This window comes from Grammomys surdaster, unplaced genomic scaffold, assembly GCF_004785775.1.
Source record: "Grammomys surdaster isolate TR1022 unplaced genomic scaffold, NIH_TR_1.0 721, whole genome shotgun sequence".
Classification (NCBI taxonomy): Eukaryota; Metazoa; Chordata; class Mammalia; order Rodentia; family Muridae; genus Grammomys; species Grammomys surdaster.
In genome coordinates this window covers 1144321-1164696 of record NW_021605140.1, presented here as the reverse complement: position 1 = coordinate 1164696, position 20376 = coordinate 1144321, and the positions used below count along the sequence as shown (strand labels likewise).

At 45.2% G+C, this 20376-nt stretch overlaps 1 protein-coding gene across 4 annotated transcripts in view; it reads left to right on the top strand.

Annotated features, from left to right (window-relative positions):
* Rgs6 (regulator of G protein signaling 6) overlaps positions 1 to 20376 on the top strand; it is a 529723-nt gene that overhangs the window by 421109 nt on the left and 88238 nt on the right. For all 4 annotated transcript variants that reach the window (XM_028782177.1, XM_028782175.1, XM_028782176.1 and 1 more), the window contains exons 4-8: positions 2060 to 2110; positions 5725 to 5831; positions 7031 to 7082; positions 14308 to 14372; positions 18173 to 18249. In XM_028782177.1, coding sequence (XP_028638010.1) covers positions 2060 to 2110; positions 5725 to 5831; positions 7031 to 7082; positions 14308 to 14372; positions 18173 to 18249 — 352 coding nt within the window. The remainder of the gene's footprint in view (positions 1 to 2059; positions 2111 to 5724; positions 5832 to 7030; positions 7083 to 14307; positions 14373 to 18172; positions 18250 to 20376) is intronic.

Below are 20376 nucleotides of genomic sequence, written 5' to 3'. Positions count from 1 at the left end.
ACACACACACACACACACACACACACACACACACACACACACACACATACCAAGGCTTCAGATGCTCTCAGATCTGGAAATATTGTTCCTTTCAGCCTATTTTCCACCAAACATTCCACGTGATGAAGCCATGTTTACAGATCTGTGTCTGAAATCTTTGGGAGACATGGTGAGTAGATCAGATATTTTGAATCTTGGAGATAAATGGGCTCGTGCGCTTCCATTATGTACCTTGAGGCCTGGGTCCTGAAACCCCAACTATGGAGGCAAATAAATAAAGTGAGGACCGGCACAGAGATATAAGTACCCAAAACTGAAAATGGAGCTTCACTGATGACCCTGATGACCCAGATCCTCTCTCTGTGTCTATTATGTATAGCTCAGGGAGCAGTGATAGCCAGTCTTGGTGAGAGATCTCTGTAAGGGAATGTCTCCATCTGTAGACACGTAGGGAAGGAAGATGCTGTGTGCTTTTGTGCACACTGATCAATTGCTTGAACCTGGACTGCCCCCTTCCCACAAAGAAGGCTTTGCTATGCTTCTGAACCTCATCAGGAGGAAAGCTTTGCCAGTTCCACAGGGTCCAGCTACTGGGGACCTTGACACATCTAGGCCCATGTCAACAATACACACTCACTCGGGGATTCCTCTGCTCCCTACAGACTCCTGTGTGAGCTAAGCTGCTCTTGGAACATGGACTCTAGGTGCATCTTTTTAAAGAAAGATAGTAAAGGGGACTTTGTTCAGAGACTGTGGCCCATGGCAAGGAACTCCAGGCTAAGCCATGGAATGAATCCAGGTCTGTCACACTGGGAATGATGACACTGGTGATTTATCGAAGGACTGATCAAAATCTGATGGGATGGTCTCAGAGGAATGAGGTCTGGGTTCAGGTTCACTGGTCACTGTCATCAGAAGACAAAATCAACAGGAAGAATTTCTGTTCAAGCGTGACTTAAAGCATGCTGGCTGGCAGGGAGTTCATGCATCCCTCAGAACTGGGATTATTCCAAACATGTGCCTCTCATGAGGGCCCCAAAGAGTCCTTTATTTTCATGGAGAGATTCTTGACCCAGTCCATATTGTATGTCTGTTTTACTCAGTTTCCCAAATAACTAAAGAAAGGGTCTAGAGATGTGCATGCCCCACACAGGAATTTTCCCAGGCCAGATCAAGAAGTGGTATAGGTTATTCTACCCAAATATAATTAGTACAGCGCAGTCCACAGCCTACTTTTGGTAGGTAGGGGGTGGATATGTAAGGTAGCTGGGGCCCAGAGGAAAAGGGAGAAGCTATATGTGAAGACCCAGAAGTGTCTTCTACGGACCCAGAAGCATGTTGATTCAGAATGGTCTCACGCCCCAAAAGACTGGGTTTTTTCAAGAACCTTGAGGTCTCCTGAGCTGGTTATCCGTTGTCAGTAAAGGTGTGATGCCAAGGAAGACATGTTCTGGGAGCAGGCATACTCAGGTTTTGACAGCCTGTCTTGGGGAAGCTGTTGAAATCTGTGACCTCAGTAAGTTTCTGATAGAGGCTCCCTAGAAATGCAGATATAACTGAGACCTCAGAATTGAATTTAGATTTTCATTTTGGTTTGGTTGGTTGGTTAAGGGGTGGGGTTTTTCTTTTCTTTCTTCCTTTTTCTTTTCTGTTTTTCTTCCTTTCTTGTAAAAGGATTGAAATACAGGCTGGGAGTACAGCTCAGTTGGTACTCTGCTTGTCTAGAATGCATGAAGCCCTGTGTTCAAGCCCCAGTGCTGTAGAAACTAGGCATGGTGGTGCAGGGTTGGGATAGCAGAATCCTCACCTATATAGAAATTTCAAGGCCAGCCTGGGATGCATCACAGCCTTCTCTATTAAAGAAGGAAGAAAAAGAGGAATTATAATTATTGAATCAAAGCTGTGGAAATGTCCCAGTGGATGGGAAAAGATGGTTACCATGGAAAAATTTCAGTATTGTCCAGCTCTTGGGCTATGTGCTGCTGGGCTTAGGACTCTGGTAAAGACGTTACTTTTGCTACCAATGAGATCTTCAACTGAGATTGCTTTGTCATTGCAGGAACTGACATTGTACAGTGGCTTATGAAGAACCTTTCCATCGAGGACCCAGGTACTTGACCCTTGACCTTGCCTTTACCTCCCTTGGTGTTGGTACAGATGCCATGGTCAACTTCTCCAGGTCCCCCCTCCCAACCCTGTACAGTCTTGAAAAGAAGGCTTATCACTGTGGGGTCCAGGATGTGGGATCATTGTATTTGCAGATAGAAGTCATTTATTTTCTCCACTGAATGTCTATCATCACGTGGAAATCACCCTTTGAGGAAACGAGCCATGATTTAGAATGCCAAAGAGCTCAGAACAATAGCGTGGGAAATGAGATGAATTCTCGTTAGCCGTAGCAATTAAAGATAAGTTGTAGCCCTGTCACCAAACAGCCTTCTAGAAGCAGCTCTTAAAATTAGATTGCCTGATCCACAATTAAGATGTTTAATTATTTGCTAAAACTCCTTCTGTTTTCCGCTCCTGCAAGAAGTGAGAAAATGATTTTTTTTCAACTCTAATTGTGCATTTCAACTAGGCAAATCGTACCAGAAAAAAATGGCAAAACCCTGACCAATGAGACGGTTTCCACCACTGCCCTTCCATCAGAAAATATTCAGGAAAATGTCTAATTCACAGTCTAATTAAAAATGGGGAGATGCTCCAGAAAGAAAGAGGGGGGGAGAAAAAATGAGAGAAAGAAAGAACGAGAGAAAGAAAGGAAGAAACTTCTAGGCTTTTCATCAGTGTGCTGTGAGTTTATGGTGTGTTTGGTTTTTTCTGCATTCAGCATACATTCCCTCATCTGGCTTTACCGGTGCTATTAACACTCAAAGATCCCACTTACAGTTATCTACTCTGGGGTTCCCATTAGTGCCAAGTGAATCCAGAGCCTGTTCTTACTGGGTGAGCATTCTGCCACTGAGCTACATATACCCAGACCTCTGCTCTGATGTTCTTAATAGTCATCTTTGGGGGACATAGGTACCATAAGTTAAGTGAGCCCCAGACTCCATGATTTCTTAGAATTTACATGGAGTGCTCACAGCAGATGTTGGGCCTAGGATTCTGATTCTCTGCTGAAATCGATATGCCAACCCAGGCTCACATTCTAACCTGACATCATTAATCTATAGTTGAGCGGACAACAATGCAGTTTCAAGTAATTCAATTAAATTAACTTGACAGAAACAAGCAAGTGGTTGCCAGAAGCGACCCTGGCCCTTTTTACAGGATCAGTGACCACTCCGGCAACTAACAAAGATTCCTAAGTTGAGTGAAGTTTTTAGCTCACAAGGAAAGCCTTCCCTTGGTGTTTCCATCGAACAGTCTGGGCTTCTGGTTGTCCACCTGTGCAACCAGCCTGGACAGGCATCTAGCCATTTGGTGACATTCATCTGAAGTCCCTGCTTCTTTTTATTGTCATGTTAACCTAAGGCCATTTCTCATGGCAGAATTTGCTAAAAGCACTTCCTTACCCTCCTGAAGTAACCATTGTATTATTTATTATCAACATTATTAATATTCTGAGAACTCTAACCCAGCTAATTTAAGTGAGACTCCTGTGGCCCTGGCATGAGCAACTGCTAGGGGGGTCCAGACTGATGAAGGGCACATGGACAAAGGTCTGCTCTTCTCTGACACCTTTGGGGGGACATCAAGATGTTGGGACAGGTTTGGGCTTCTGAGAATTGGCCAGGAAAGAGATGCTAAAACAATTTGCCAGATAATAGAAGAGGAAGCCACAAAGCACAGGCTGGGAAGCTGGTCTGTCCAATGCTGGCCCTTCTGTCTTTTCTCCTTTTCCATCTGTCAAAGCAAAAGCATCTCTAAGAGTTTTAGCTCCAGCATTAGTGGCAAAACATTGCCTTCTTTCAGGATTGTGATCTTCCATCTTGCATGGAGAAGGGCAAATGATAGAGCTTTCCCTCTTACTAGACCTGGCATTCTTTCCTTTGTTTGTGTTAGGGCTTTGGTTCGTTGGCTGGTTGTTTGGCTGGTTGGTTGTTTGGCTGGTTGGTTGTTTGGCTGGTTGGTTATTAGTTTTACTATGTAGCCCAAGGTGGCTTTGACCTCTCAGTTGACCTGTCTCAGCCTCCTGGGTGCTGGGATGGCAGACCTGTGCCATCCCACCTGGCTCGTGGTTCTTGAGACATACACATGGACTTCACGGTATCCAGAACTTCATCCTTGAAGTCAACTAATGTTGGGTTGAAAATATTTGTTACAAAAATGTATTTATGGTCAACAAATAGAGACATTTTGTTATTCCCTAAGCATATAACAGTGGTTTCCATGGTACTTAGACTGTGTTTAGATTGTGTTAGGGATCAAGAGTAGCCTAGAGGTGGCCTGAAGCTTACAGGAGAGTATCCAGATTATTCAAACGTGATGCTATTTGATATCAAGACTTGAGTATCCATATATTTTGATCTCCATAGGGAGCCTGAAACAAATTCTACATGAGCACATAGGGTCAGCAATAGAGAATTTTAAAAGCAAACTTATCATCAGGAAGTAGGTAAAATAAAACATCATTTATTCTGAGTCCACCTATGGTGGGTAATACTTCCAAGGGGACTTGGTGATTCTTAGAAAGCAAAGCACTTGGGCTGTAGTTAAGGTTGATGAATACAGAAAAGACAAATGACCTTAAAATGCACGGCTTATAAAACTGGTCACTGTTAGAGACCCTCAGAACACATCTAATTCCATGCCTATAACTTACCTACCTTCTAACCAACAAAAAGTACTTTGAGGTTTGGGGAGAGTCTTAGGTGAAGTAGGAATATTTAGATCCCACCCTCCCCATCCTGTATGGGCTCCTTTCAAAATAAACTAAAATCTTAACTACAGATGAAAATATATTTTTGGCTGGGGTTGAGATATGGAAGCAGCAAGTTGATTTAGGCAGAAACACTCTTTTTCCACCCTGTTTGTCACCTGGGACACTTCCCAGCCCACTGTCCTTCCTCTGATTTTCTGGGAAAGTGAGATCTTGCCCTGGTCCATCAGAGAAGGAGAGGCACTGACCTCATCAAGGGAACTGTCATATCACAAGGACCTGGACCACAGGACTGACTGCACCCAGGTACCACGGATGATAAACCATGAGATCTCTGACTGAGGATCATCCCGGCACCAGTCACTGCTAAGCGCTTGTGAGAGATACCTCACTTCCTTAGGTACTCCTTGGTCTATATCTTGAGTCGAGATCTGAGTGTTTTGGAAGACTGTGGGGAATGAGTGGTTAGGCATTGTCAGATCCTCAGAGGAGGCCAGACTCACAGTAGTCCTTCTTAATTGTCAGCATCCTCCCATCCTCACCATCAGCTGGGGAAGTTATCATCAGCTACGTCCTCTACAGCGTAACGCTGCAACAATTTAATATAGTTCCTTGCGTTGTGGTGACCCCTCCAACCAGGAAATTATTTTTGTTGCTACTTCATAACTGTAATTTTGCTACAGTAATAAATAGTAATGTAAATATCTATCCCACCCCCCCCAATGGTCTTAGGTGACCCTTTGAAAGGGTCATTTGACTCCCCAAAGGGGGAGTCATGACCCACAGGTTGAGAACCGCTGCTCTAGAGGGCTAGGTGACACATGACCACTGGTCACCTTTGCTAAACCAGTGCATGCTTCCCTGAATGACCTGCTTCCTCATCTTTTCTCTCCTTGCAGTTGAAGCAATACACCTGGGAAGCCTTATTGCTGCCCAGGGCTACATCTTCCCAATCTCAGACCATGTTCTTGCCATGAAGGACGATGGCACCTTTTACCGTTTCCAGGTAAGCCTACTGGGAGGATCCTTCTGCCCATCTCTATGTGTCTTCAGACTAGAACTCTTACAATAATGAAGCATGTTTAAGAAAGTGTGTATCCATCCTGAAGCACTGGAAAAATCTAAGAGATGCATTAACTTAGCCACTGGCTGAGCCCCTTAAAGAACAGTTAAAAGGCCCTCACTAACAGACTGTGGTATTTGGGGACACTGTCTAAGCCCCTTGGAGAATATGATCATAGAACCTCTTAGATATCTTAAAAATACCAGAAATTCATTTTTCACAGCTCTGGGGGATGGGAAGTCCAAGTCCAAGGTGCCAGCATAGTCAGTGTCTGCTGAGGGCGGTAGGAGTATTCTGTATTTCATAGATAGCACTTGCCAGCTGCTGAAAGAAATGAAGAATCTCTCTCAAGCCTTTTTAAAAATAAGGACAGTAATTTTACTTATGAGGCCTCCCTCTCCATGTCCCCTTTACCTCACAAAGTCCCCATTTCTCTCATCTTAAAAAGGGGGGGATGTATTTATATTTTATTTTATGTATGTTAGTATTTTGCCTGAATGTATGTATAAACTATATGCTTGCCTAGGGCCCACAGAAGACAGAAGAGGGTTTCAGATGGCCTCTAACTAGAGTTACAGATGGCTATGAGGCACCACATGAGTGCTGGGAATTGAATCCAGGTCCTTTGCAAGATTACGCAGTATTCTTAACCCCTGAGCCGTCTCTCCAATCCCAAGACCCCATGTCTTCCAAACATCTCCTGGAGGACTAGGGTTTGGGTGACAAACAGATATCATCCCTTATTTCTTCTGGGAGAAAAGCTGTTACCCAAGTGGACACCACCCATCTTACAAGGGAGAGGCAGGGACACTCAGAGAATGAACTCGGCTTTGGTGACCTGGGAAGCTGAGCCTGTGTGAGCCTGAGAGCACAGTCTTTGGCTTGTATCACCCAGAGTGAGTGCTTGCCTGCTCCATGCTCATCCCCCTGATCCACTGCTAGATCTTCTCCTCCTTCTGCCTCAGAGAGAGTAGAGACAGAGAGCCTGGCCTATGTCAAAGTCTAGGCCAAAAGCTTCAGGAAACAGTTCTTCAGAGGCATGAAAGAAGAAATGGCAGGATACAGAGTGTCTGCCAACAACTTAAATTTCACACTTTTATAACTCTAGGCCCCTGGTTCTGATGCCATGTGTTCTTTTTCAGGCTCCTTACTTCTGGCCTTCAAATTGCTGGGAACCCGAAAACACGGACTATGGTGAGAACTGATCATGTGACCCATACTTCCTGTTATCCCCAGAAGTTTCCAAGACAAATGCTTGGCACCTGGTCACCACCATGGTGCTAGGGAAAAGGGGTCTTGACTCGGCTAAGTACTTAGTGACACACATATTGAATTCCCTGTTTCGAATAGTAAATGAAAGCACAGCACACTGAGAGGTGCAGTTATCCCAAGAGAAGGGGCAAAGGGAATAGGTTTTGTCACCAGTGCCTGTGCAGTGGAGCTAGAAGAGACAGGACCCCATGTGAAAGGGGGAGGGGTTACTGTTTGCTCTAGGAGCACAGTTCCAGGAAGGGCTGTGTCAAGAAGCTGCCTTCCCCTGGCCTTTTCTGTTCTCACATACTTATAAAAACTTATTATAACTCATTGGTGATTTTGATAGTTGAAAGTTAAGGGAGGAGAGAGAGAGAGTGAGAGAGAGAGAGAGAGAGAGAGAGAGAGAGAGAGAGAGAGAGAGAGGGAGGGAGAGGGAGAAACTAGAGAGGGATTGATGGACAGCTGTCACTTTGGACTACAGAAATAGTTGTAAACAGACTATCTTGTGTGTTGTATGGATGCTCTACCTGTCAATTAAAAACCTATGGCCTATGGCTTAGGCAGGAAATAGAGGTGGGACATTTGGGAGGAAAAAGAATTCTGGGAGAGAGAAGGCGAGCAGGTCACTGAAAAGAGGTGATGAGACAGACACATGCTACCTGAGCATAATAGGTAACCAACCATGTGGCAGAATATAGGAAAAACAACTGGGTTATTTTAGTTATGATCTAGTCAGAATATAGCCCAGCTATATGGCCAAGGTATTTGTCAATATATTTTGAGTCTAAGTCTTAATTCTGGAAGCATGGGGCTGGGAGGAAGAACCAGTTTTAACTACTACAAAGAGTGAAGTTGAAAGTTACCTTTATCCAGGCAGAGCCCAGTTAGATCTGTTCACACTCTTAGTGGAGACTGTTCTCCATGAACTAGTTCTCTGAAGAAATTATATTGTCCCCAACTTGAGGTAATGATCTCTAGACCTAGAAAGTTCATATCCTCACAGGATTACATTTGTCTGAATTCCCAGTTTATAGTTATACCCATGAGGGCAGGAGATGGTCTGTTCTGTGTATTTGTATTACACCCAGGGTGGGTTCTGTGGCATAGATCACATGGTGATCAGTAAATATTTACTCACAGTATGGTTGGGGTTTTGTTACTTAAGATCCTCTTGCTTGTTTAGTTTGGATTGAAGTGGGCTCTCTTACAGCACTGGGATTGAACCCACAGCCTCATATATGCTAAGCTACACTTCAGTCTGGTTCTAGTTTCTTTTTACAAGTTGCCACACAACATTTACAGTTACTTATTTTCATCTATGCATATGTGCCTGCTTGTCTGTGTATGTGTACCTCATGTGTGCAGTACACATGGAGGCCAGAAGAGGGCATCAGATACCCTGAAGCCAGAGTTACAGGCTGTCATGAGCCACTGTACATAGGTACTGGAAACCCATTTGTGATCCTCAGGAAGAATAAAAAATACTCTTAACTGTTGAGCCACCTCTCCAGTTCATGGTTTTGGTTCTTCATTGAAGGTGATGAACAGCTCACCCAGGAAACAGTAGAGTTTGAACTCAGATCTGAATGAGTCCAGCCCCTTCCATTTCCTGCTCCACCACATGACCTACTTGGAGACCCCAGTGTGTGTGTGTGTGTGTGTGTGTGTGTGTGTGTGTGTAGGACAGGGTGGCACCTGCTGACCATCTGTCCTGGGAGACCACTGTGGCCCTCCCAAAAGGCTGTCCCCTATACAACGGTTGATCAGGTCCAGGAAGGCTTCCAGCTCAGACTAGGACCCATGTTTGGCCATAAAACAAATTCTTCAAGGCTGCTCAGGGCAGCCCATCTCTTCATTTGAATAATTATAGCTCAGCTTACCTAGCGTGAGCCCCTCAAGCAGGTCCAGGAGGTGGAGTCAGAGCAGACATCTGGATCAAAGAGGAAAGAATCAACCATCTTACCTATTGAGTACAGAAGGACAGATTTTTTTTCTCTCCTTTTCAGATTTTTCTCCCTTTCAGAATTTCCTCTATGGACCTCTATTTCAGAACATTAGTGGGCAGCATTATCGGAGATGGAACATCAGATTATCTCAGGATCTCCTTAACATAAAATTATTTTGAATTCCTGAGCCTCGGTCTACTGCAAAGTCTCAAGTGAGAAAATCAGGGCACGGGATATAAAAAGAAAAGAGCCCTGAGACAGTTTAGTCAGAAAGTCAGCTTTCCAGGAGAGAATTGAGCAAAGAGGACCCCCAGAATCAACTAGTCCCACTCCTAGTGATCTCTATGCCTTAGAACCTAAAGTCACAACACGATCATTGCCCGGTTCCTGGTTCTGCTTTGTTGAGACTGAGTGAAACAGGTCAGATTGTTCTGTGGCAGAGTAAGGTGTCAGCACTGTCCTGGGGAGATGTTGTCCCTGGCATGGTGGAGGATGACATTGGCATTACTTCAGTGATGCCAAATTCTTACTACTTGATGGTCCTCTCCCCAGAAGGAGGCAAGACTGGAACTAAGAATTCAGGGAAAGAATGAATTAGATTGATCAAGGACTGGAAACTTTTATTCATTCAACAAACGTTAGCTAATGACATACTCTCCATTAGCATCTGTGTCACAGACCTGACCAAGTCACAGTCTTGCTGGCCGAGCAGGAACAGCGGCATGATGGGACAAGGAAGGTGATGAATATGATGAAAAGGTTGAATCTGTCAGGAGAGGTGTTGTGGATTTTGTTTTGTTTTGTTTCTGCCTTTACTGCTGTGGCAAAATGCCTAGCCAGAGAGACTTGAGTGATTGTTTGGCTTTTCTGGTAGAAAGGCGTGGCTGCAGGGCGGTGAGGCAGCTGGTCACGTTGTATCTGCTGGAGCAGAGATGGCTGAATCCTGGTGCTTAGTTTGCTGTCTTGTTTTGTTTAGAACAGGACCCCAGTTCGTGTGATGGCTCTATCCACGAGTAGAGGGGGGTCTCCCCTACCCAGAAAGGCCCTCACAGAAGAGCCCAAAAGTTCATCTCCTAGGTGACTCTAAATCTTGTCAAGTTAACAATCAAGATGTCAGACCCAGGCAAGTTATATAGTGAATGTTCTAGTAGTTAAATAAATAAGCCCTTTAGAATGCCCAGCAATGAGAAATGACTTGCACAAGTCGTCTGCAAAATAAGGATCCTAACTAACCAAGTAGACTTATCGTGAGGACTGTGTGAAGTCCACATTTGAAAGGTCCCTGAGGCAGAGCCAGGTAAGCTCAGTATTAGCAGGTGCTGTTGTCATGGTGACTAATCGTGAATGGGACAGGTTTTATGTACATTGAAATGGATCCATTCCAGATATCTCTCTTTTTTTTTTTTTAAGTTTTCTATGCTTAGTGCATGTGAAAATACACAAGGACAACTTCCAGGAGTCAGGTCTCTCCTTTCTTTCACCACATGGACTCCAGGGACTGGACTCAAGTTGTGGGACTTGACAGCAAGCACCTTCACCCACCAAGTCACCTCACTGACCCGGTTCCTTGTGTCTTAATAGTACATGAATCTGTTTTCTATTTGGTATGATAGGCACGAGACTTTTTTTATGGTGACACAGTTGAGCAGACACATCCAAGTGAAGCTGGGGTGAGGTTTGGAGGGAGCGATAACTGTTTTTACTAAAAACATCAAACAAATAGGACAAGCCACCGTGGGGCTTCGCATTCCCCAGAGGTCCTCATGCAGGACTGACTCTCACCACTAGAGGTCACTGGAGCCAGAACTCCAGAGATGGTTACCCAACAGTACAGACAAGCTCCTAAAAGCCCAGGAGCGGAGTGCCTGCTCCCTATAACAGGCTCCCAGTGTGGCATCAGCCACAGGGAAGCAGGCTGGAAGTCCAAGACTGTGGGCTCGTGCCCAGCAGCTGCAGCTCGAGCTTTGTACTCTTTGTTCAGTACCCCAGAATCTGTCTGGCCACTCTGACCCAGGTTGGAAATGTCTTGGTTTGATCCCACCTTCATAAAACTCTTAGCCAAAATCTGTGTTGGCCCCTCCCGGATCTATTCATTTTGCAGGGGGTGGGACTTGTATATATGTGTGGGTATGGGTGCAGAGGGGACGTCTTCTTGTACGAATGTGGAAGCCAGGGGAAAGCATCAGGTGACCCGCCCTATCACTCTCTGCCATATTCTTTGATCCAGGGCTTTCTCGCTAAACCTGGAGCTAGACTTGTGAGCAGTGAGCTCAGCAAGCCTCCTGGCTCTGCTCCTGACATCCCTGGAGTTATGGGACTACTCAGACACGCATATCCAGGTATACTCATTGACATGGGTTCTGGGGATTCAAACTGTGGTCCTCAAGCTGGGACACCAAGCATCCTTACCCACTGAGGCACACCCTCCCCCACGCCTCTGAGTTCCACATGTGACCAGTAGCAAATGCTTTGTCAAAGCCGCTCCCACCTCCATTGGCTTACCAGGGATGGAGATGAGGCAGGTGGCGTGCCAAGCTTTTCCTGCATGATTGTTCCAATCCCACAGGCTGTCTGTGATGCAAGGAGCCAAGCGGAGTATTTTGTGCTCAGCGGACAGTTCTTTATCTGGCACGATGCAGAGTTCTGGTTGCTCAGTTCATTGCAAGAGCTAGTGAAGTGAGACTCAGAAGATGTGGCATGCCCTCTAGATCAGCTGTGGGCTGAGACCCCTTTGGGAGTCAAATGAACTTTTCACAGGGGTTCGCCTGAGACCATCAGAAAACACAGATATTTGCATTACAATTCACAAATGATGGCAAAATTACAGTTATGAAGTAGCAATGAGTATTTTATGATTGGGGGTCACCACAACCTGAGGAACTGTACTGAAGGGTCACAGCATTAGGAAGGTTGAGAACCACTGCTTTAAATGAATACAAGTTATACAAAGGGACACTCATGTAGCAGCCTATGAAGTAAGACTAAGGACTGTCGATCCCAAAGACTTGGTTTTCTTTCTTAAACAAAGCATCCAGTTTGAATACTATTAAACTGCGTTAAGAATTTTTGAAGCCACATGAATATTGGGCCCTCCTACATTTTTATTCCTTATTTTCCAGATGCCTCATCTGTAACAAATTCACCAGCAATTACCTCAGTCAACACTCTTGATTCGTTAGCTCATTCTAAGCCATTTACCAAAGTCTTCAGAGACACAACCACTCTTTCTTTTTAACAGTAATTTCATTGATACAGAAAGTCCTCAGTGTATGGTAAGGTTATATCTTGATTTTTCCCAATGTAACCTGGAAAGATCCCAAGTCAGATACACACCCAGCTGCCAGGCACACTCACTCAGCACATGCCACGGCGTTCATTCTTTCCCCTTGTGAGCTTGTGGGCACCATGGCTTGCTGCCACTGCCCAGCCTCCCAAAAGAGTGACATATCCCACATCTCTAGCCTAGGAAGGGATCAAAATCTGCAATCCGTAACTGTGGCTTCTGGTAGATGAAGCCAGCCTTCCCACAGACGTTAAATAGAAAAATCATTAAGTCAAATCAAAGGTCTGGGGAGTGTGTGTGTGTGTGTATGTGTGTGTGTGTGTGTGTGTTGTTAAGCAGATTTGAAAACAACCACAGCTGGCCCTGCTCAGCACAGTTTGTAGAATACAGAATTGTGGACATACTAGAAAGAAGATTAGGAGCCACAGGTTCCCAGCAGCTTAAGCTGCCAGGGGGGGAAAAAAAGTTGTTTCAACCAGCAAGGCAAGGCATTTAGTACAGAACATAAGAAAGGCATCAGGTCACTGGGCAAGCCCAGGCTGTCTGTGGTCTGTCCTCATGGTCACTCACAACAGTCATCCTCTGCTTTCCTTGGGTCCTCTCCTTGGCACTAAAAAAGGAAGGCAACCTTGGAGAAGCAGAGACAGAGGAAACAGTGACAGTCGTGTTTGAGAAAGGTTCTGATAGTGTGGGGTGGAGAACCCTTCCTTAGCTGGAATGGACAGGCCTATGTTGTCTTTTTTTTCCTCCTCTTTCCCTGGCAGAACATGCTTAAGGACCAGGGGCAGGGCAACAGCTGAGTATGCCAGCCTGCATCCCTAAAGAGCCTTCAGCCTAGAGCAGGGGACACTCCCGTCAATAGGAAGACAGTGAGACTGGAGTGTGTCGTTGAGGGTATATGGTTGCTCTCTGGAACAATGGGCTAGCTTTTCAGATATCAGTGGGGCTGTGCTGGGAAGATGTTCTGGTGTAAAATGCTTGCTATGCAAGAGTGAGGGCTTCAGTTCAAGCCCCTTACCACATGAAAAGCACACACTCGTAAACCAGTGCTGCGGATGCAGAGACTGGACCACCACACTAGTGACGGCGCTCACAGCAAACCCTGTGTCCCACTGAGAGGCCATGTTTCAAAACACAAGATGGATAGCATCTGAGGAAAGACACTAAACGCTGACCCCTGGCCTCTACATGTGGAGCTAAAATGGTGGCCTCCTAAAGCTTTCGGGAGAAAGGAGAAGAGGTTTACAAGACAAGGTGGGATTATAAAGGGCCATATTTGCAACCCTAGAGACAAGATGCAGTGAGGCCATGATCATGCTTGTAAAAGGTTACTCTAGGCAGAGGGTGTTCAGTGCACCCTGAAGGGAAGAAGGGGGGGATGTCAGAGGCAGTGACGTCCACTTTGAAAAGCTCTTGGACAGCTGGGCATTAGCACGGTCTAGGTGGGCGTCTTAGTTAGGGTTACTATCACTCGCATGAAACATCATGCCCAAAAGCAACCTGGGGAGGAAAGGCTTATATTTCCACATCACTGTTCATTATTAAGGAGGTCATGATGAGAACTCAAACTGGGTAAGGATCTGGAGGCAGGAGCTGATGCAGAGGCCATGGAGGGGTGCTGCTTACCAGCTTGCTCATCATGGCTTGCTCAGCCTGCTTTCTTATGGCACCCAGGACCACCAGTCCAGAGGTGGCACCACCCATAATGGGCTGGGTCCTTCCCATGAATTATTAATTAAGAAAATGCCCCCCCCCAGCTTGCATACAGCCTGGTCTTATGTAGGCATTTTCTTAACTGAGGCTCCCTCCTCCCTTTAGCCTGTATCAAGTTGACAAAAGGAGCCAGCACAGTGGGTGACTGGCTGGGCAGGCACATGCTGGCTTCATTCCAGTGCACTGCTGGGTTGATATGGTGATTGTTTCTCTTCTTCCTCAGCCATCTACCTCTGTAAGAGGACGATGCAGAACAAAGCAAGGCTGGAATTGGCTGACTATGAAGCAGTGTGTATGAGGGGGGGTCGGGGTGGGCTCCCAGGCCTGGTGGGAGGAGAGATATCCCTGTGGTTTTGTAGAAGTCTGCATTGTTTCCTTTTCTCTCCACCCCCCAACCCCCACATTCCCCACAGATGGTCAGAAGGATATCTCTTCTGTTTCTTCTTTGTCACCGGCTTCTCTTGCATGACAGTCAAATTGCATCTTTATAGAAACAACTCCCAAACTTCAACAGCTAAAACTAAGCAGCTCAAGTGGGTCCTGGTGACAACACCTGGGATCCTAGCACTTAGGAGACTAGGAGATGGAAGTATTGTGAGTTTGAGGGCAACCCGGGCTGTGCTAGCCTGGGCTATGCCAGCCTGGGCTATGTGGTGAGACCTTGTGGTGAGATATGTCCATCAAGACAGACAGACAGACAGACAGACGATTGACCGACTGCCCAACAGATAGATGCATAACTCAATATAAAAACAGGCACAGGACTTGTACAGATATTTCTCCAAAGAGGACAAAAGATGACAAACACATGGAAAGATGCTCAACAACACCGTTAGCCGTTTGAGAAGCAGATTAAATCCAGGGTGAGGTGCCATTACATGTTTTAGAACGACTAACATGAAAGATAGAAACGACACCAAGTGACAGTGAGCATGTGGTACACATTCTTTTGTGTTCCTGGGAGAAGAGGAAAAATGGTACGCTTTGGCAGTTTCTTATAAAGCTGAATATACAGTTATCACACATAATCAAGTAGAGAAATCAGAACCTATTTCACATATAAAAAACATGTTACTGTCCACATTAGCTTCGCATGTGCTACCCCAAGGCTGAAAGCAACTCAAATACATCTTAATAGACAAACGACTAAACCCTGTATGTACATCCATACAGTGGAATAATAGCTTTCAGTAAAAGGACCTGGTCCTTGTTATACATACCTACATGGTGGGTGTTGAAGGCAACACACAGAGTGGCAGAATCCAGTCTTAAGCCATGCACTCTACTGTTTGATACTCTTGCAAAGACAGCACATATATCATGAGGGGAAACAGATCAATGGCTGTGGTTACAGATTGGGTTGGGGTCTGAGCACACAGTGCTAGCCCAGGGGGCATGGAAGGGGGCTCTGCTATACAGCTATGTACATGTGTTGGGAATTCACATTTTTTTTTCTGGAAGGTCAATTGTCAGATTTTCTGTACAATAAGTTTAAGATCAAAATTTTAAATTTCACCTTTATATCTCTCTCCTGAGGTTGGTAGTAGAGACAGAATCCAAGAACAAAATTCAATCCAGGAAATAAGTCAAGGCACCTGTCCCAAGGGAGATCTTCCTCTGTCCACTTCATCTATCTTTCTCCATAAGATGTACCTCCTTGCAAGAATTAGACATCCCACTTCCCCACTTGGGTCTAGGTCCGCTTGGTAGAGTTTAGAAAAAACTGAGAACATAAAGACTCATAGGTCATTGGGAATATATGCTTAATTTCTGATTGCATAACTTCCCCCATACCATGTTTCACGGGCATCACATAGAGCCAGGGAAATCAGTTACATGTTCACGTACCTTTGTCGCCATCTCTCACGATGCACTATGTGTGGTACAGGCATTGCTGAACTGAACCAGTCAAAACGCAACAGCTAGGGGATGAGAAGCACTGTTAAGGGTAGTGGAGACACTCAAGAATTAACAGCATCTTCAGAGCCACTTTTCCTAAATCCCTCTTTTCCTCAGTCTTCCAAAAGAAGCATGACAAGGCTCCTCTCCACCAGGCTCTCCCTCCTCTGAGTCCCAGTGCCCAAATATAGCGAGGCAACTAGAGCATGGCTCCCCTCTCCACTACCCGAAGGTAGATGTATAACAAGGGATAGCAGGCCTTAGGCTTGCCATGCTGCCTTCTTTGAGCCTGTTGGTACCACAGACTTGTTTGGGGGGGCAGGGGAAGAGTAGAGAAGGATGCAGGAGACTGTCTAGGACCTTAGAATCTGGCTATGGCTTGCACATTACATCACATGTGATGTGACTGTGTGGCTGTCTCCAAACCTGGAACAGTGTGTCTGTGGCTTAGTGTCCTAGAAGCCGGGCCTTACCTGTTTATCCTAAGGTCCCAGTGGTCACATCAGCCCTCTTTATAAAACCAGTGGGTTTACTTGCTACATACACAAGGCAAACAGCTTTGCTACGGCCACGTGATGTCCCTAGGACATGTCATCAAATTTTCCAAATCTTCTGTTGCTCTCACCCAGGTTTCTGTGCCTTAGAAAATATATTACAACTTCTGAGGTGTTTTATTTAGTTCTCTGTCCTCTTGCCCCGCAGTGGTCTGTTCTGATAATTGCAAAGCATACAACATAAAGAATTTTTTCCAGGATGAAGTTCTGCATAAAAATGTTCAGAAACTAGAAATGCATTTTGTTCCCAAAGCATACTAATTTTATTAAAATTTTCTGGTTACATATACTCTTTGTAGGAAACAAAAATGCGAACAGTAAAATTTTTTTTAAAGGAGAGAAAATGGCCTATGATTCTCCCACTAAGTTTTTTCTCCATATACATTTTTTCTATACATATTCTCTATTTATCTATATGCATTATATATATTATATATACATCTTTATATACATATATACTTCTAATCACAGACTGCAACGTCTAAGGAATCACTTTATATTATTAACGGACCAGATTGCCATTTTAATAGCTGCCTAGTATCCTACAGCACAGCAAAGTCACAGTCCGCCGTCTTCCCAAGTGACTGACCAGCTTTAAATATCACCAGCTGGACTTCCTACAAATAGCACAGGCATCAAAGGGATAGTTCTTTTAAAAGTAGCTGCACCCCAAGCCTTGGTAATAGGTGAGACCTTGTGTGTTCCTTAAATGAAGTTCCTTTTATATTAATAATCTACTAATGAGGATAATCAATTAGTGTTGGCATGAGATCTATGGAAATACATACCATAATACAGGCCCCGGTCTTCCATTAATCAGAATTAGGGGGATCATTAGAGGACCTGTCAAATTCCTGTGTTCACTCTCCTGGGGCTCCAGTAGAAAGGTTTGCAGGCTGAGAGAAAACCCTCTCCCCTTTCCCTTTTAAAGATGATCCTGGATGAAGGATCTTCCTTCCTTCCTTCCTTCCTTCCTTCCTTCCTTCCTTCCCTCCTTCCCTCCTTCCCTCCTTCCCTCCTTCCCTTCTTCCCTCCTTCCCTCCTTCCCTCCTTCCCTCCCTTCCTTCCTCTCTCTCTCTCTCTCTCTTTCCTTCTTTCCTTTCTTTTTTCATTTCTGATTTTTTTTCCTTCCGTCAACATCACAAACGGCCACTCTCTTTGGTCCACTTCTGAATTCTGACCTTAAAAAGTCCCCATGCAAAGCATTCTGGGTTCCCCTTTCCTGCAGCCTGCCAGCTTCCCAGTGGACGATTATCCTGAAGATTTCATCCCGAGTGTTGCTGTGGGATGACCACAACTTTCTTGTCTCAAAAGCCACCAGGCAAAATTCCCAGTAGCTTTCCTATCCAGCACTACGAGACTTGTGTTCTTGAAACAATAGTCCAGAAGAGATTAATCTGGTGGACCAGAGACTTCAGACTCAGTACACTTATAAATGAACATTAAGAGTTAAACAATTCATCAGAGCCTGGTGCAAAGTCAACCTGGGTTCGTGTCCAGTAGCTTCAGTATGGGACCCTGCTATTTTGATGCAAACAAACAAAAAAAAAGATGGCTGTCCTGTAATAAGCATAAGGGTCAATATATTAGCCTACGATGACTAATACCATCTTATTGATTTTTATGTCTCACCAGGAAAACTTAGCAAGACTCCAGAGGGCCTTTGCAAGGAAGTGGGAGTTCATCTTTATGCAAGCAGAAGCACAAGTAAAGTAGGTGAACTCTGCCGAGGCTTCTGGGAGAGAAAACTCTCTAGGGTCTGGAGATGCTGTGAGGGCATGGGGGCCAAAGTGAAGTTTTGAGCTAAATGAATCTCTCCCATCCCCAGGGAGAGACTAAACAAGTAGGACGATCTTGATGAACAGGTTTCATGTCTGAAACCAAAGTCTTGCTAGGACAATTTCATCAGACGAGGAGGATCCTTCCGAACGCAGAGCTAAAAGATGTACTTATTTGCCCAAGAGAGTTCCCATAAGACTTTCAGGATAAGAGACCGGGAAACACCAAGCCAGGTTCATTAGAGATCTTAATTTCATGGGTTAGCATGTTGAAACTTAGTCACTTTTTTCAACACTGTGATAGAAGCAACTTAAGAGAAGAAAGGTTCTTCTTTCTTTCAAGCATGGCTTGGGGAGGTTTCAATACATCATGGTAGAAGATGTGGTAGAATCCTTGGTGGTGGGAGTCTGTGGCAATGGCAACTATTTGCATCACGGAGTATCAGGAAGCCAATATTGCTAGACTAGAATTGGGCCTGGGCTATCCCTCCAAGAGCCTGCCTCCAATGACCCTCTAGCACTACCCAGACCCCACCTCTTAAGGACTTCACATTCTCCCCAAACAGTTCCGATAGCTGGGACCAGGTACTCAAAGTCAGAAGGACCGACAGGTTAACTCTTACCATCTTCCACATAAGAGCAAAGCTTAAAACTAATGGAAAAATAATGCATAGAATTTAGGCTTCTGGGTTCACTTGCTGAAGTCATGTTGTGAAGCATGAGGAGCTATGTCTTTCCTGGGCAGAGGTGGGTGTCTACAGGATCCCTCTGCCAGGACAGAGCTGACTCCTGTAAGCTTACCTCAGAGAACAGATATTCTGAGCTCAGGCTAACCCAGAAGGACCCAGTGTGAGCTTTCTTACATCCTCCCTTCCAATCTACCAAAAGGTTAAATCACTCATCTTCCACAGAGGACACAAGGCGGGAGGAGGAAAAAGAGAACATGGTTTCTCTATATCTTCACTCTTGGAAGCAGAATGGAGACTCCTTCTTCCACAAGGAAACATGAACCATGAGGAATGAATATCCCCCCAGCTCACAAACAGGGTTGTCACCCAGGTCCATGGAATTCTGGGACATGGAATTGCTATGACCAGGGTCTCCCTTCTTTCACAGTGATGATATCTGGTTAGCCAACTGTGCCAATAGTCAAAGGAGAACTCAGGAAGGATGGGAAGGAGGCTGAGCTGGGAGACGTGGGAATCTTTTCTCTGAGAATCCCTTGTAGGTGAACAAGCCCCATGTGGCTTCAGAGAAGCACTTTCACGCTTTGTGGTTGGCCCCACTCATTGCTGAGGGCTGTGTGAGGACAGGTCACCAATGGCCACCATTAGAAATGAACTGAGGTTGTCTAGCCCAGCAGTCTGTGTGCCCTCATCACTGTCACCTGTCTTTTCCCTATCCATGATGCCAGCCACTTGCTGGTTCTTCCTTCCCAATCCAGTATTCCCAGCTGTCCCCAAGGGAAGGCAGAGACCATGTTCTAGGTGCTGAGTGACTGGGTGAGACCACCTGGGAGGTAGAGGTTGGTAGTGGGGGAGAGCTGGCGGGAAGGAAGCTCCAGTTTGGATAGACTGAGGTAGATCTGAGTCTGCATGGTCACAAGTCCCTGGGAAGCAAAGAGAAGCATGGGTTAGCTCTCCCAGAATCAAATGGCACCATGTTATAAAGGAGGTGAAAACCGTAACTTCTTACAGATATGGTTTTTCTCCATTAACTTTTCTGATTAACGCCATGATTGCATGATAATTGTGGGCCATTTAAGTACACAGCAATTACCACAAGAATCACAGGGTGATTATGGGTTTATTTCAGTCCAGTAAACTAAAGGGCTCCCAAGAGAGATGAGAACCACAAGTCACACGGCAATTAATCCGAGTTGCATTTTACTTAGATGATATGGAGCGATACAAGCTTTGAGGTAGTGGGGGTGGGAGATGACTTCTGATCGGAACATACAGAATCTGGCTTTGCCATCCACAATTTCCCTTCTGCAGTTTTTGCTTTTCCCAACTGAAGCCAGTGATATTTGTCTTTAGGGTCTTGCCCCAGGCTAGGGCC